The sequence below is a fragment of the Dromiciops gliroides genome, chromosome 2 (assembly GCF_019393635.1).
Source record: "Dromiciops gliroides isolate mDroGli1 chromosome 2, mDroGli1.pri, whole genome shotgun sequence".
NCBI classification, from domain to species: domain Eukaryota; kingdom Metazoa; phylum Chordata; class Mammalia; order Microbiotheria; family Microbiotheriidae; genus Dromiciops; species Dromiciops gliroides.
Genome location: NC_057862.1, coordinates 122658110 through 122675264, shown reverse-complemented (window position 1 = coordinate 122675264; position 17155 = coordinate 122658110). Strand labels below are relative to the sequence as shown.

At 39.8% G+C, this 17155-nt stretch overlaps 1 protein-coding gene across 2 annotated transcripts in view; it reads left to right on the top strand.

The window, feature by feature from the left end:
* ABHD2 (abhydrolase domain containing 2, acylglycerol lipase) overlaps positions 1–17155 on the top strand; it is a 127843-nt gene that overhangs the window by 91383 nt on the left and 19305 nt on the right. For both annotated transcript variants that reach the window (XM_043988719.1, XM_043988718.1), the window contains one exon: positions 10832–11015. In XM_043988719.1, coding sequence (XP_043844654.1) covers positions 10832–11015 — 184 coding nt within the window. The remainder of the gene's footprint in view (positions 1–10831; positions 11016–17155) is intronic.

Genomic DNA, 17155 nt, shown 5'->3' with positions numbered 1-17155 from the left:
TTCTGGTGAAGGGTAAAGGTGAGCTGAGAGGCATCTACCAGCCAAAGAAATTAACTGTAAACTAGATTGTGAATTATTAGGGTAATTGGATCTGGATTTTTAAAATTGTCTTTAAGACCTCTGTTTTAGTTTTAGGAACCAGAAAGCAAGATGTCACATATGTGTCAGCTGTGACCAGAGTCTCTAGGTCTGGTCTAATTTCAAGGAACTGGGAAATCAGGCTTGTCTTTCCTTATGTATCATGTTGAAAGGGATAAAAATATAACCTGACTTCTGGTAAGACCATGAGCCTATTAAGTACTTAGCAGTACCCATCTCTGACCAAAACACCAAGCTAATGTAGGTGCTCTGCAGGGATTTAAAAGGCTTTACTAATCTTATTTCTAAGCTCTTAGTTTCTGGTAAGGCTAGAGAGTTGGCAAGAGGTGGACAGGAGGGCAATATTCTGTTCTGGTAACTGGAGGATCTTTTCAACCTCCCATCAAGCATAGTACTAGACTTTTTTGATAATTCTCCTTAAATTTTCTTTCTCCTACTTTAGGAATCTCTTCTATAAAACAAATAAAGCTTTACGATCTACAAGAACAGTGGTGTTTTAATGATTTTTTTAAAGGTAGGGGTGGGGCAGGGGGGTGAATCTTATAATTTAGGCCATTATTCAAATTACTAATGTGATTTGAAAAGGAATCTTATTCTAAGTTGTTGCAAAAGGATATTTTAGGAACTACCACACTGCTTTGACCTCTGTCTATTTCCCTATTTTTTTAAGGCAGATGAATAAATCATGAACAGATTCACTATGATCTTGGCATCTTAGGCATTTTAATGGATTTTGGTCTGTTGATTCCTGCCAGTTTTGGTTTATAGCAAGGACTCTGGAGGAATAAGCATGAGCTGTGCTTATCCATCTCATCCATCCTCTGATTAGTTGACTAGAGCCAGTTATACAACTGCAGGAACATACAGTGAAAAGAGTGCTGGGTTTAGTGTTAAAATAGAATCACAAAATATTGGGGCTGGTGGGAACCTCAGAAACCATCTAGCCTAATCAATACTGAAGCAAGCATCTCCTTTATAATATCACCACCAAGTAGTCACCCAACTTTTGCTTGAAGACCCCAGGTGAAGGGGAGCCTAAATACAACCCAAAGCATTTCCTTCTAGGTCTAATTGTTAGGAAGATTTTCCTTACATCTAGCCTAAATTTGTTTCTGTAACTTCTACGTATTGGTCCTAGTCCTACCCTTTGAAGACAAGCAAAAGAAATCCAGTCCTTCTGCTGAGTGACAGCACTACAGATACCTAAAGACAGCTGTCATATCTCACCCTAAGTTTTCTTCTCTAAGCTAAATATCCCCAATTGCCTCAAGTGATCCTCACAGGGCATGAACTGAAGGCCCTTCAACACTGTGGTTGTCCTCAGCTGAACAACCTCCAGTTTGTCAGTGTTCTTGAAATGTGGTGCCCAGAACTGAAAACAGGACTTCAGATGCAGCCGGACCAGGGCAAAGAATAGCTGTGCTATCCACCCCCTGGCCCTGCATTGTTAATGCAGTCTAAGATTGCATTAGCTTCATTGGCTGCCAGATCCTATTGTTGACTCATATTTGAACTTCCAGTCCACTAAAACCTCCAGATCTTTTTCAGAAAAATTGCCATCTAACTATGCCTCCCTCATCTTCTAAGTGTGAAATTGATTCTTTTGAGCCCAACTGTTACACTTAGATTCAACTCTGTTAAATTTCATCATTTTCTATTTGACCCAGTGTTGTAGACTTTTAAGATCTTTTTGAATCTTTATTCTATAATCCAGTAGCATCCCTCTAGCTTTGTGTCATTCTGCAAATTTGATAAGCATGTAATCTGTAAATCCAAGTCTTTGATAAAAATGTTAGCCATCAGAAACAGTCAAATACACATCCCCAACCCTACCCTGTTGGAGCTTTTCTTCCAATGACTATTTGGGTACAATTATTTTAACAATTCCAAATTCTGTTAATCACAGTATTGTTTAGCCCACATCTCTCCATGTTTTCCACAGTCACAGCAGGAAAGAGTCCAGCAGATGTTTTGCTAAAATGTGGATCCTACCAATTATGTGATTCTTTTTTAAAAATTAATTGGGAGTGACTTGATCTTGATGAAACTACACTGGCCTTTTATAATCACTGCTTCCTCTGTGAATATTTACCTACTTTAACAATATATTCTAGAATTTTGCCAAGAATCAAAAAACAGACCTACAAACCTTTGGTTTCCATACGCCATTCTCTTGCATTTTTTTGAAAATTGGGCAGCATTTGCCCTTTTCCAGTCTGGTGGCACCTCTCCTGTTCTCTGTGATCTGTCAAAGGTCATTGACAAGGGCTCAGCAAATATGTCAGCCATTTCTTTCACTGTAACCTAGGATATAGTTTCTCAGGAGCAAATGACTTGAGCTTAATAAGGAAAGCAAGGCTCAGCTCTCCTTTACAATGTACATATTGATCTTTTAGCCTTTTTGGTTCTCTTTTCCAGGCCAAAGGTCATTCTCCTCGGCAGAGAAAACAGAAGCAAAGTGAGAATTAAATAGCTCTACCTTCTTTTCCTAGGCAGTTACCAGAATCGCTTCTAGCCTGAGCAGCAGCCCTACCCCTGCTTTGATTATCTTCTTTTCCCCAAAATTATTTTTTAAAAGTTTGGTTCTACTCAGCTTCCCTTAGAGGCCTTGCACTCCAATCTACCTCTTAGTAAGTTGGAGCACTCCTGACATCATCCTGACAGGATTGTGCCACACTTTGGTATTTGTCATCAGTTACTTGCCTTTGCTTCTATCTTTATACGTCCATAAAAAAAATCTCAGAGGGTTGGTGAGTTCAAATACTCACTCTGCCCCCTTATTGCCTGTATGGCTTGAACAAATCATTTCCCCTCTCTGGGCCTCAGTTTTCTCATCTCTAAAATGAAGGGGTTCAACTAGATGATATGGAAGGTCCCTTGTAGCTCTAAATCTATGATCTTGTCATTGGGCTTTCCACACATACAACATGATTTGTGTAAAAGCTGAGCACGGCCTATAATCAGTGTTCATTTACTCATATATTATTTTTCTTTCAAAGAGGTCTCATTTTAGGGTTGGCACCTGGACTTAGCCCAATCTGGTAACATACTATTATGTATGTAGGGAGGCTGCCACTTAGAGTCTCAACCAGCAAAGTCCCTTTTTGGATATAGCACAAGCATGGCCAAACTTCTCCAAACCTCAGCTTCTTCCCTGAGCTGAACCGAAAGGGCTAAAACAGACATACACAGTCCCAAGCTAACCAAATAAGCAAGTATACACCTGAATCTCTGACTCCCTGTCCCTAGGCCTACCACGAAAGCTCCCTTCTCTCCTGGCTCTTGGAGGATTTCCTTTGCAAGCTAATACTAGTAGACTGAACATGTCCCAGTCCTACTTCTCAAAGACATAGAAACCTGATCCCAAGTCCACAGCTTTCTACCCTTCCCTTAGAGAAATGGATTAGTACCACTCTTTAGTAAGCATGGGGTGGGATGAAATCTAAACAATTCTTGCATTCTTTTCATCAAATCCTTGATGGATTTCTATGGTGAGTAGGCTTCACCATGTGGAGAGTATAAAGGATAAGCTTTAGAAAAAAGAAGGGAAGAAGTTGAACGCAAAGCTGGAGATACTTACCAGATGGCCCTTGGGGACAACTCAGCTCAAAGTAGCCCAGCTTCTGGTCTGCCGTGAATTGAGAGAGAAATAGACCTTGGGAAATTGTCCTCAAGAGTATTAATTTCTGCTTTATTTTTATGAGTATGATATTTGAATGAGATTTTTTTTCCCTGTCAGGCCCCTTGAAGTTGTTGACCCGGGGGTTATAGTATGAGAGAACAAAGGATAATACGTTTAAATCCTACCTTCAGTCCATTATCTATAGCTATCTGGCCTGGAAGTGATTGATTTTTCTTTTTTGTACTGGAATGAGAGCGGAGAAAGGGTACCTAGTGGGTAAAAATACCTGATTTGGTATAGAAAATGAAGATATTAATGATTATAAGGATCCCCAGGAATGGAAACCAGAACTTGAATGAAGAGGGGGACATAATTGAGAGGAGAAAATGGCCCAGGAAATAGGATTATTCATTTTATGTTTAATTCAACTCAACAAATATTTGTCTTATTGGTTTCTATTTTTCTGTTTTATTATTTTTTTCCTTCCCAATTCTACCTATCACATTTAAGTCCCCTCAACTAGATACTCAAAACTACCACTTGGTTTCCCTTACCAAGGCCATATATGTACATGCTTGCACATGTTTTGTGTAGCACAAATGTTGTTGTCTGGTTGTTGTCCAGATTTTGGACCCAGAGTATCCCCACTCGTTCCAAGGACAACATCTCAGTACCCTTGAACACTAACACGTTAAAGTGAGGATCATAATACTTTTCCCATATGCAGACATTTAATGAACCCATGAGGCCCCTTCTCTTTTTAAAATCTTTCATGCTCTGAAGCTAAATTTCAGCTGTGGCTCCCCGTGCTTCTTTCCCCGCCCCCCTCGCCCCCACCCCCACCTTTAAAATTTTCAGGAAAAAATGACATTTCTACCCAATTTCCCTATAACAGTGGGATCATCATAGGGATTTACCTAAACTACTTGTGACTATGAAATGCAGCCTTCAATCTGCCAGGTCCCTCAATCTATCTTCTCATCCTTCAAAGGATAAGCCCCCTACAACTTCACCTTTCTCACAACTCTCAGGCACAAATGAAGGGCATCCACCCTTCCCAAAAAGAGCATAAAATTTGGGGAAGAATTAAGCTCACAACCCTCAGCTGTAGGTACAGTTTACAGTCTGGAGACCCTCCCATTCCCTGAAGGCTAGGCACTGTCCTCTGTGTCCTCCCTGCTCGGGAGGAACAGAGTGAAATGGAAATTCTCAGTATAAAGATTTTCTTCCATGCAATGCCATCTCATCTGATGTGCCAGTAATTATACTCTGGGTCTGGCATGCTTTGTTTCTACAGCTATTTTCTAGCTGAATTATTCAGTCTTATAGCAACTCCCTATAGCTAGGAGACATGACCTAATAGTGACTCAGACATTTTTACTCTGGCAATGACAAAAGGCTTCCAGGGCTCCCACCCACCTGAATGAATCCATGTTATTATTTTCACTGACTTAATTTTCCAGATCTTCAACTTGGCAGAGAAGTGTTTTTATCTTCTCTTCCCCTCTCTTAGAAAAACTCTTTGGCTTCCTTATCCATATGAGTGTACATGATTACATGTGTATACATGGGTATATGTTTAAGTATGTATGCACATGCCTACAATACATTTATCCATTCAATAAGCATTTATTTAGTGCTCCCATACACACGTACCTACATGCATAGATATGCATCAGGTCATAAGAGCTGAAAAGGACTGCAAAGACCATTCAGTCCAACTCATTTTACAGATGAAGAAATTGAATCCCAAAGAGGTTAAGTGACCTTCTGAGGGTCACGCATCTAGCAATCAGCAGAACTGGGATCCGAGCCCAGGTCTTCTAACTCCCCATCCATCTTTTTTTCTGTTGTCCTGTGCTGTTTTCTAACACCAATACTGTAACCACTGGACTATGGGGCTATATATCCATGTATATCAGAACTCACTTTCACAGAGCATGTCTGGATTTACAGACCACTCCCCCTCACAACCACCCTGTGAGCTATGAGTATTTGTGGTTTGGTGGTGTCTGACTCTTCATGACCCCATAGCATGCCAGTACTTTTCATGGGGTTTTCATGGCAAAGATTCTGGATTGGTTTTAACATTTACTTCTCTGATAAATTAAGGCAAACAGAAGTTAAGTGACTTGCACAAGGTCACACAGGTAGCGTCTAAGGGCAGATTTGAATTGAGGTCTTCTTAACTCCAGGCCCAGCAGACTATCCATTGAGCCATCTAGCTGCCCTGGTGTGAGTACTACAAGTGTTATTATTACAGGTATTACATAGATGAGGAAATTGAGACTCAAAGAATCTGGCTTACCAAGAATCACAACTAGGAAGCATCAGAACCTAGACCTGGTTTTTCTATTTTGTCACGCCACTTCTGTCTTTACCCATATAATTTAGTCTTTATTTTTATTTCTCTCTCTTGGATGTTGAACTTTTCAGTCCTGTTGGTCCCATTTGGGAAAACTCTCTTCTAAAATGAAGTGGATCACAAGTAGATTTTTGCCCAGAGGGCCTTTTTTTTTAATGTCCCAATAGCCGGGACATTCTTTACAAATCATTCATCTTTCTGTTCTGAAAATAGGGGATAAAATATTGGGAAAACGATGCCCTGTTTTTTGGGCAGAAATTCCTAGTTATTAAAGGCCCTCAGGTGTTGAGTGGTAATAATCAGCTCTTAGTGCAAGACCATAGTCAGTGCCCTAGATTTCATTTCTATTACAGTAGCATTAGATTAGATATCTGAGCAGTGCCACCAATGCTAGTCCCATAAGGATTAAATATGTAGACTCTCATTAAGAATTTCTCTCATGCTGGAAAGTAGATCAGAGTCTCTTTGACATTTGTATTACTTGCAATGGAATCATCCAAGGAAATGGGTCCCACTTGTTTGAGCTATGAGCTCCTCCAAGTCATTGAAACCTGTAGCATCCCATTAACTTACAACAGCTTGTGAACCTGGGAAGAAACATCCCCCCACATGAGAAAGACTTGGAGATGGGACTGTGTATGACTGTTCTCCCAGGATCTAGGAGACATCCAGGTGTCTGGAAAGTAGCTATAACAGTATGCCAGGAGACAGACAGAACTGGTTGATTTCTCAGATCAGATGTGTTTGGATTTAATTCAATTGTCAATCCCAAAGTAGCTATGTAATTAGCCTCACTGTAACTATTCCTTGTACTGTAGCAAATCAATTTTGTAGCAATCTTAGTGACATCTCCATACTTAGGTCATAATTAATTAGCATCTAGCTTTAATGACATTAGGGTGTAATACCTAAAAATGGAAGAGACTTCAAGGGCCAGTTGAAGAAATGGAAACCTAAAGAGTCTCACTAAAATCAATTAGAAAATGGGCAAATCAGAATTCCAGTTTCTTTGGGGCTTTGTTTTCTTTTCATCTGGATCTTATGACTACTTTGCTGTAGGGAACTATTATGGGTAAATTTTCTCCCTGGGGGCAGCTAGGTGGCACAGTGGATAGAGCACCAGCCCTGGAGTCAGGAGGACCTGAGTTCAAATCCAATCTCAGACACTTAACACTTACTAGCCGTGTGACCCTGGGCAAGTCACTTAACCCCAATTGCCTCACTTAAAAAAAAAATTTCCTCCCTGGATGCAGATGTGCAACTTGTATATAACTGAAATTGAGAGAGAGTTGCCTGGAATACTGTCTACCTTGCTTATGATCACATAGCTTTTTTTAGTCAGACATAGGACTTGAACTCAGGCAGTTCTTCCTCACTCCTAGACCAACCCTCTAGTCAGTGTGATTCTTTCTAGATTTACTAGAAGATAGATAATGATTTTTTTCAATTTTTGGCAAAATGGAAGGAGAAAATATCTGAGAAGAGAAGTGGGCACAATCAGAAAATTGTATTCCCTGGTATAAGCAGTGTTATTGTAAGCTAATAATTCCCTGCAGAGAAATTAGTTTGTGAGAGTATTGTTACAAAGCAGTTCTCTTAGGGGCAGCTAGGTGGCGCAGTGTATACACTGGCCCTGGATTCAGGAGGGCCTGAGTTCAAATGTGACCTCAGACACTTGACACTTACTAGCTGTGTGACCTTGGGCAAGTCACTTAACCCTCGTTGCCCTGCAAAAAAAAAAAACAAAAAACAGAACAAAGCAGTTCTCTTAAAACCTTAGGAAGATGCTCCAACCATTGTAGAAGAAAGCAAAAACAGCATGGTTGACAGTGTAACTTAGTGGAAAGAACGTTGGTTTTAGAGACGGAAGACCTGGTTTAGAATCCTGGCTCTACTCTTGTGTGATCTTGACAATTCATTTAACTTTCTTTTTTTTTTTTCTTTTTTTTTTTTTTTTTGGTGAGGCAATTGGGGTTAAGTGACTTGCCCAGGGTCACACAGCTAGTGTTAAGTGTCTGAGGCCGGATTTGAACTCAGGTACTCCTGACTCCAGGGCCAGTGCTCTATCCACTGCGCCACCTAGCTGCCCCTCATTTAACTTTCTTAGCCACAACTTCCTTTTTTATAAAATAAGGTATGAATTGGATGATCAGTGAGATCCTTCTGAATCTGAATCCTAAGAGCCATAACCCTGAGCTCCCTCCAAGGCTATTGTGTCTATCTACTGTAAGGAACAGAAAAGGTAGAGATGGGGAAGGTACTGGGCAATGTTGTGAAAAGGGAATTCCAGGTTTTACTCAAAGGTCAACCTATGGCTTTTGAGGAGGCTCATCACCAGAAAGTTTGTACTGTTTCATTTTTTTTTCACTTATATCACCTCACAAAAACCAACTCCTGTGGCACTATGGGGTTTTTGGTCTGTCTCAGTGGAGGGAGTGAAATGAAGTAACTTTACCATTCATTTGCGGGCTCATCAGGAGAATGCTTCCCCAGAGGAGAGCTGAAGGTCAGAGATGATAACTTCATGCTATCCTCAAGATCCTTTTTTGGGGAAAAATATTTGCTTTGCTCTTCAGGAGTGAGTATGTACCCAGACATGATATAATCTAGAGGTTGGCTCCTTAAGTATCTGGCTCCAGTGCTGATAGAATCAGCTGCCCCGATGAGAAGCATGTAGCATAGATTTCAAATTCAAAACAGTAGATAAATTAGTTACTTTCAGCCTAGGGTGCTTCCTGTAGCCAGATGCCAAGTGCTTGCTGCTAGAGGGAGGCATGTCTGTAAGAGAAGGAAAAGGTGGGTCTTGCCCTCAGCCTTCTCTTTTGTTGGATGAGCTGCTTAGCTGCCTCAGTTAGGTTAAAATTCCTGCGTTTTTACCAGCCAGCAAGCCTGGACCTCCACCATTAATCAAGTTTTTTTATGCTACCCTGCTTTATGCTCATCTCTTCCCATGACCTTCTTACTTACCTTCAGTATCTTCCTTTGCTTTTTTTTTTTTTTTTAATAACCTCTGCTCTCACAGAAGCAAACCTGGGAACTTTGAGCAATTCTGAGCACTTTTTCAGTGCATAGTAATTGACTTCCTCTTGGAGAAATTATCTAGTTGATGACCTGTGTGAAGGCCTCGACATAGGCTGATGTCATCCTTTCTCCTAGGAATGGGGTGCAAACATCCTTTTTGGATTTTTGAATCCAAAGAAGCGTCCCTTCTGGATTACTGAATTGGTTTGTTTCCCTCTGTTTGTTTACTCCTGTATCAGAGAGTATTTTATCCTAAGTGCTCTCTGCCTTCCCTCTGGATTAAAGATCCTCCTCTGTTGTTGTTCCACCCCCTCTAAGTAGATCCTGAAAATAATGCCTCAGCTTTGTACTTTTCCCAAACACCATGAAGACTCAACAGATTTTGTACTCAATTGTAAATGTGTTTATATGTATGACCTGAACATTCTCTTTTCTTTTTTTTCTTTTTCTTTTTTTTTTTTTGCGGGGCAATGGGGGTTAAGTGACTTGCCCAGGGTCACACAGCTAGTGTTCAAGTGTCTGAGGCTGGATTTGAACTCAGGTACTCCTGAATCCAGGGCTGGTGCTTTATCCACTGCGCCACCTAGCAGCCCCCTACCTGAACATTCTTTTCTGGTGATTTCAAATGGAGCAGATCTCCTTTAATTTACACTTGAAAGGAGTGCTAGACCAGTGTTTGTTCCACAGCATAACTGACCTTAGAAACACTAGTGCCAAAGTAGTTCCTTTAATAACTAGGAATTTCTGCCCAAAAAGCAGGGCATTGTTTTTCCAGTATTTTATCCCTTATTTTCATTACTCTTGAGGCTATAATATAAAAGAAAAAAGTGTTTAACAGGGATATCAGTAAAGTCTTAAAATTGGGTTTAAAAAAATCAAAATCACACATATGAGACAGAGAAGCATGTTTCCACAGCAGCTTGCCTGAAAAAGATCTGGGGGACTGGGTGGACCACAAGTTCAGTATGAGTCAGTCATGTGATGTGACAGGCCACAAATGCTATTGCAGCCTTAATTAAGAGGGGCAGAGGGTTCAAGACTAGGGAGATGATCATCCCTCTGGACTCTGCCCTGTACAGCCCGCATCTGTAGTTTTCTGTTTAAGGTTGGATGCCACATTTTAGGAAGAATATTGATAAGTTGGAGCATATCCAGAAGAGAGCAACCAGGATAGAAGAAGGATTGGATTAGTTCTATTTAGTCCCAGATGGCAGAACTGGCAGCAGTGGGTAGAGGTTCTAAAAAGGTACATAAAAAGGTCTTCATATAAGGAAAAATTTCCTAACAATTAAAACTCTCCCGGGGGCAGCTAGGTGGCGCAGTGGATAAAGCACCAGCCCTGGATTCAGGAGGACCTGAGTTCAAATCTGGACTCAGACACTTGACACTTACTAGCTGTGTGACCCTGGGCAAGTCACTTAACTTGTCACTTAATTGCCCCGCAAAAAAACAAAAAACAAAAAACCTCTCCCAAGGTAAAATAGACTATCTCTCAAGAGGTAGTGGGTCCCCCCCACTGGAAGACTTCCTACAAAAGTTGGATGACCACTTCTCTGGAATGTTGTTGTAGAGAAAATTCTCATAGTCAGACGATTATAGGTCAAACTAGTTAGCCTTTAAGATTCCTTACAACTCTGAGATTTTGTGTGTGTGTGTGTGTGTGTGTGTGTATGTTGCATTTCCATTGAATCATAACTGATTTGTGGACTGATTTCTACTTTTAGGCTGTACCTGGGAATTTGGAGCCATGGTGAGCTACATCAAGAAGACTTATCCCCAGACCCAACTCGTTGTAGTGGGCTTTAGTCTGGGTGGAAACATCGTGTGCAAATACCTGGGGGAAACGCAAGCAAATCAAGACAGAGTCCTTTGCTGTGTCAGTGTATGTCAAGGATACAGTGCGTTAAGGTATGTGTACTCTACTATTATTCTGTAATTTCTTCCAAGGAAAATCAATCCAAGATTAGGCAGAAAATTCTGGGTCTTTGATAAACCATGTTTCGCAACTACCTTAGGTTCTTTAGCATATATCCTTGTCTTCCTGCCATTAGAACCCACAGATCAGTGCTATTCATATTTCTGTATCTCTAGACCCATATTTATAGGGGACAAATAGCCAGAAGAATCCCTGTGTCCTTAGAGAATGAAACATCATCCATTTAGAGAATCCCAAGTTGTTTGTGAAAGAGCACACTTGCCTCAAGAGCTAAGATATGAGTATCAATGTCTTAAATTATCTGGTCCTTTTCACTCTAGAACTAGGAAAGAGAAAGGATTAGCAGAAGAACATCCACAGTCACTGCCATTCCAGATGTATCACCACAACTGCCAAATTTAGACCAGGGTTGACCTCCGAAAGGGCATATTCTCCCTCACTTCAACCTTAAGGATTAAGAATTTTTCAACTTCTCTTAATTGACTTTTTATGGTTCCAGCTTTCATAACCTTTGAATCCCTTTCCGTGTGCATTTTGCATATTTTGTATATTTTTTAAATCATAAAAGTATTTTATTATTTTCTATTTGCATGTAGAGATAGTTTTTAGTATTTGTTTTTATAAGATTTCTAGTTTCACATTTTCCTCCCTCCCCTACCCCTCCCCCAGACAGCGAGCAATCTGATATAAGTTATATATGAACAATCACATTAAACATATTTCTGCATTAGTCATGCTGTGAATATTTTGTGTATTTTTGAAATATTTTGCCTATACCAGCTTTGGATTGATGTGTTCTGTAAACTCATTAACTCATTATAGTTGGGTCCTGTATTTAAAGAGCTGCTGACAAAGAAATAACCAAAAATCTCCCTTAGTAATCTGTTCCATTGTTAGAAGACTGAAATTTAAGATTCCTTGAAGGACCAAGCAAATTTTGTGGTCAATTGATGGGCCTGGTCCTTCTACTGTTAACAACTCATACAATTAGTGAATCTTTTGTTGCTCTACCTAAAACCCTTGGGCTTCAGTTTAAGCCTTATTTTATTGTCTATCCCCAGTGAAGATAGATACTTTAAAAAAAAACACAACAGGAATTCCTGATGTGGTACTCATTGTTGTCTAGTATTGACAATCAGCATTGTCAGTGAGCACACTAAGGTATTAATAACCCAAGGTGTAATCTCTTACTCTAAGACCTTATCCTAGTCTTGGAGAATTCTCTAATAATGAGAAGAATCGTAGACCCCCCAGAATCACTTTTCATGTGTGGTTCAGCAGCTATCCAGACCTTATACAGGGCTATCACTGTCATGATAGCTTCAGATTAATTCCTGAATACCCTTTAAAACATCTGTGAATACATGTCTATCCCTAAAACTTTCCGAGCTCCAGTCCTGCAGCCCAGAAAGTGTCTATAAATTGAGAGAATTGAACTGAAACTCTTTTGTACTTCATAAAATCAGAATTTTAAAGTTGAAAGGGATCTTAGAGACCATCTAATCCAATAGTCTCATTTTTATAGGAAACTAAAGCCCCAGAAATGTTACATGATTTGTTCATGGTCACACATCTAGGTAGTGGCTGAGAGCTGGCACTTAAACCAAGGTCTCTTTCTCCAAGTCCATTGTTTGTTCTACTGCCTTTCCCTTTTTTCTGTTGGAATTCCCACCCTTTTCCTCTCCCACTCTTCCTTCCATACCACCAAAAAAAAAAAAGTAAAAAGTAAAATGAAATAAATAAATAAAAACACAACCAAGCAAAACTATGAAATCAGCTAAAGAGAAATAATGTATTTTCTCTTGGTTTTGCTAGAGATGTTCCTAATCAAGATTATTTTCAGATGCTAAATTATATACCAAATATCTGGAACCAAAAGTATATTCTTTAAAGTTATAAAGTATTTTATATGCTGAAAAGGTTATATAGAAATATTAACTATTACTATCCAGATAGGTACTGATTTCTCCTAGACCTTATTTTCTTTACAGTATAATATATATTTTTTCCACAATAATCATCCTAGGTCATCAAATAAAAAGAAATTTTTCATTCTCTTTAAGAATACTGGGGGGCAAAAAAAATTATTTAAAAAAAGGGGGCGGCTAGGTGGCGCAGTGAATAAAGCACCGGCCCTGGATTCAGGAGTTCAAATCCAGCTTCAGACACTTGACACTTACTAGCTGTGTGACCCTGGGCAAGTCACTTAACCCCCATTGCCCCGCAAAAATATATATATATAAAATTTAAGAATACTGGGGGGCAGCTAGGTGGCGTAGTAGATAAAGCACCAGCCCTGGATTTAGGAGGACCTGAGTTCAAATCTAGCCTCAGACACTTGACACTTACTAGCTGTGTGACCCTGGGCAAGTCACTTAACCCTCATTGCCCTGCCCCCCCCAAAAAAATATTTTCATATCATAATAACATTTTGCATAGATTTTCATCAAATATAATTAAGGTATACATAGAATATAGGTACTTAATGCATTTTCTAGTGAATAAGATTTAGACAAATGTACTTAAGATTTAGAAAAATGTACTTATAGAAACACCCCTTTTCTGAATGATCCTTAGTATATGAGGTATTATTCTACTTCAGAGACCATCCCAATATGGCTTCCACCATCCTGAATTTAGGTTTTTCCTTGACTTTCTGCACCTTAACATTATGTTGTAAAATTATGACTTTGGTTCAGTCATTGAGAGGGTAGGAAGTGATAGGTTAGAAACCAACCAGTTTTGAAGTTAGTAAAGCAAGGGGAGCCACAAAGTACTTTACGTGTTTTATTTATTTCATTCTTCTTCACATCAAACAGAGGTTTTAACCTTTGAGGAAAAAGGATCTTAAGGGCCCAAGGTTACTTATTTTCACTTTTCTCCTAAGTGTTACCTCAGAGTTCTTTCCATTTAATTCCTTTGCTGGTCTTTTAACCTCTTTTCTGCACTGGGACACACTCCCATCTGATGTGAATTATAATTGTTAAGGAGGTTACAAAGAAACCATCCTAATTAATCATCATAGCCCTATTTAAAAGTTTTCTATCCAACAGCTCTGGGCAGTAGACAATACCAGTGTATGATTATCCCATTTTATAGATGAAAAACCTAAAGCTTAAATGACTTGTCCAGGTCCACACAGCTAATAAAGAGTCAGAGCCTGGACTTGTGCCTGAGGTCTTCTCAGTCCAGACCAATATTCTTACCACTTCGCTTCATACTGCCTTTCATTTGTTGAGTGCTTGCAAATACATTTTCATTTGAGCTTCTCAACAGCCCTTTGACCATGTACCTAGTGGTGCAAGAATTATTATCCCCATTTACAAATGAAGATGTGTGAATCTTAAATCATTCTGGTGTCTAGACTTGCCATAGTCTTTCATCAGATGATTTGTCCCTCAGCATAATATGTCTGAGGCAGGATTTGGATTTACATCTTCCTGACTCAAGTCCAGTGCTCTGTCCATGACATTATCTAACAGACCCGAACCTGCCCTTTCTGCTAGGGCTTGCAAGTGGCCAGTGTTATTCTGACCTTTCATCCCTCCTTCCATCCTTTTTGCCAGACTTGAGTGGGCAAAGCTCACATGCTTCTGAAATCAATATCTCTGGGTTTCTTATAGTATATCACTCATAGTTGAATCTGGAGAACTGTGTGGGTGGGGGACTCCCATCGTTTGTCATCTAAGCCCAGCAGTATACCCTTCCTTAGGCAAAAGGAAATAGGAGGAGCAGAGAGAAACCAGCTGCCTGCTTTCTATAGTTAACAGAGTCTGGTGGCTATTGAATGACTTCATGTTTTATTATGGGTTAAACCAGTGAAGAGACAGTGCAAATTACTGAAAACCACGTGATGTGTCTCATGTTCTTTGTGATAATTTCTCAGAATAAGCAGCTGCTGCGTAAGCCAAGGGAATTTGTGTGGTCAAGCTAATCCTTGATTTAATTAGTTGTTTGAGCCTGTGTGTCTAAAGACATCTGAGTATAAGTTTCATCCATTTAGCAACTGGCAGGCCCCGAAGGTAGGTGAGAGAGCTGGTCGTGCAAATGCAGTATGCTCCATCTCACACTAGTTTTTTACTTCTAAGAATCTGACCTACAAGCTGGAAGGTAGGGAAGCCCCATGGTCTCTTAGCAAGCAAAACGAGTTTACAGTCATTTCAACAATCCTGGCCATCTCTTCAGGGAAGGTCCCTAGTTGTATCTTTGTGACATCAAGCAGTCACTGTAAACCTACTATCAATATAAAACAACATTTTCATTGAGTACCCTTTGTGTGCAGATTACAGTGAAAGGGACAGTCTATGATTTGGATAGCCAAAAGCCAATGAGTGCTGAGAGGATGAGGGGTACAGGAAGGATCAGCCAGACTGCAATTAATTAGGAAAGGATTCCAAGAGGAAATGAGACAGAGAAAAAAAGAGGTACAGGTTAGTATTAAGAAGCATTAATGACTTGGCACAGGGCCTGGCTCTTCATTGCCTTGTGAGAACCAAAGACCCTTTTAAAGAACAATATATGAATTATCAAATGCACATTAAGAATCCCCACTAAGTGTGGTTATATTCCCTCCTAAATGGGTTTGATAACACTGCATCTGGGCCTTTGAATAGACATTAGATGAGTGGCAATTCCTTGCACTGGGAAAAACACAGAACTTAAGAGTCAGAAGGCTTGGGGAAAGGGCAGCCTGAACCTGCCAGATGTCTAAAATACAAGTACAAAAGGTAACTCATATTAGGCTAATGGTTCTTTAGAGGTATTCCTGGGATCAGCTTTAACATAAATAGTGCAGGAGGATATTTGAAAAGTTCATTCTCAAGTATTTTCATCTTCCCTTCTGTAGTATTGTTGACACACTGCTAATTTGTGCTCTACATTCAGTTTGTTGAGAAGAGATGAACTTCAACCTAGCCTTATCACAAATTGAGAATGAGTGATTTATGAATTAATCAGATTTTTATTAAGTGCAAGACTGGTACTAAATGCTGCAAACAAAGATGGGAAACAAGGTCCCTTCATTCAGGCAGTTTATGATATAGTAAAGTAGTTTATAGCAACCTTTCCCCCAAGGAGCTCAAAGAACTTAATAAAGAATTGTATTTTCTCTCACAACACTAGAGAAGGGAGGAGAAATTGAAAATGGAGATAATCCCATGGATTTTGCAGATGTGAAAAATTAAGGCACAAAGGAAAGAAAATCACTCATCTTAAATCATTGGCAGAGACATCTTTCTTGCTGTTTATGATAAGAAAGTCAGGGGCAGCTAGGTGGTGCAGCAGATAGAGCACTGGCCCTGGATTCAGGAAGACCTGAGTTCAAATCCGGCCTCAGACACTTGATACTTACTAACTGTGTGACCCTGGACAAGCCATTTAACCCTCATTGCTTTGCCCCACCAAAAAAAAAAAAAAAGAAAGAAAGAAAGTCATTAGTCACTTTGTACCTCAGTTTTTTATCTGTAAGAAATCGTTCTTCCTCTCACTAGTTCACAGGATTGTAGTGAGGATACTAAATATAAAGAAGCTTTGAAAAATCAATGTTATTCAAATGTAAGATGCTGTTCATAATATAGCATTTGCACTGCAGTTTCCACTAAGAAAATCCTCTCAGAAGTACAATGGAACCTTGTATATCCATCTAGGTATCTCAGGACCAGAAAGAATCTGGATATGGAAACATCCATCTAGGCCAGAGTTCCCTTGACAACTAGTTCCCCACTCTCCTTTCCTTGCCCCAGGACCACTCTCCTGCAGTTTGACTCTCAGCGTCCCATTTTCCTACCACTCTTGCCAGCCCTCCTAAATGGTACAAATAAAGATATGGACATACGGCAACGAGATAAGTGTGGTTCCATATTGCCAGCTGCATTTCTAGTAACACAGCAAAGACGGCTGTTTTCGTATCCCTGAAAATTGTATTTAGGGCTTACTTCGTTGCATTTTGAACAGCTGCTTTTATTGAGATCCTTCTCCCTAGCTCTTAGACTTCTTCAAATCCCATCCCAGAGTAGAGCCAGCTCTTGACTTTGATGAAGAATAGTCATGTGAATAAAGTGATACAGAATCCAAATATGTTGAGTTGGATTTAGACCACACTGGTTTGTTTGGT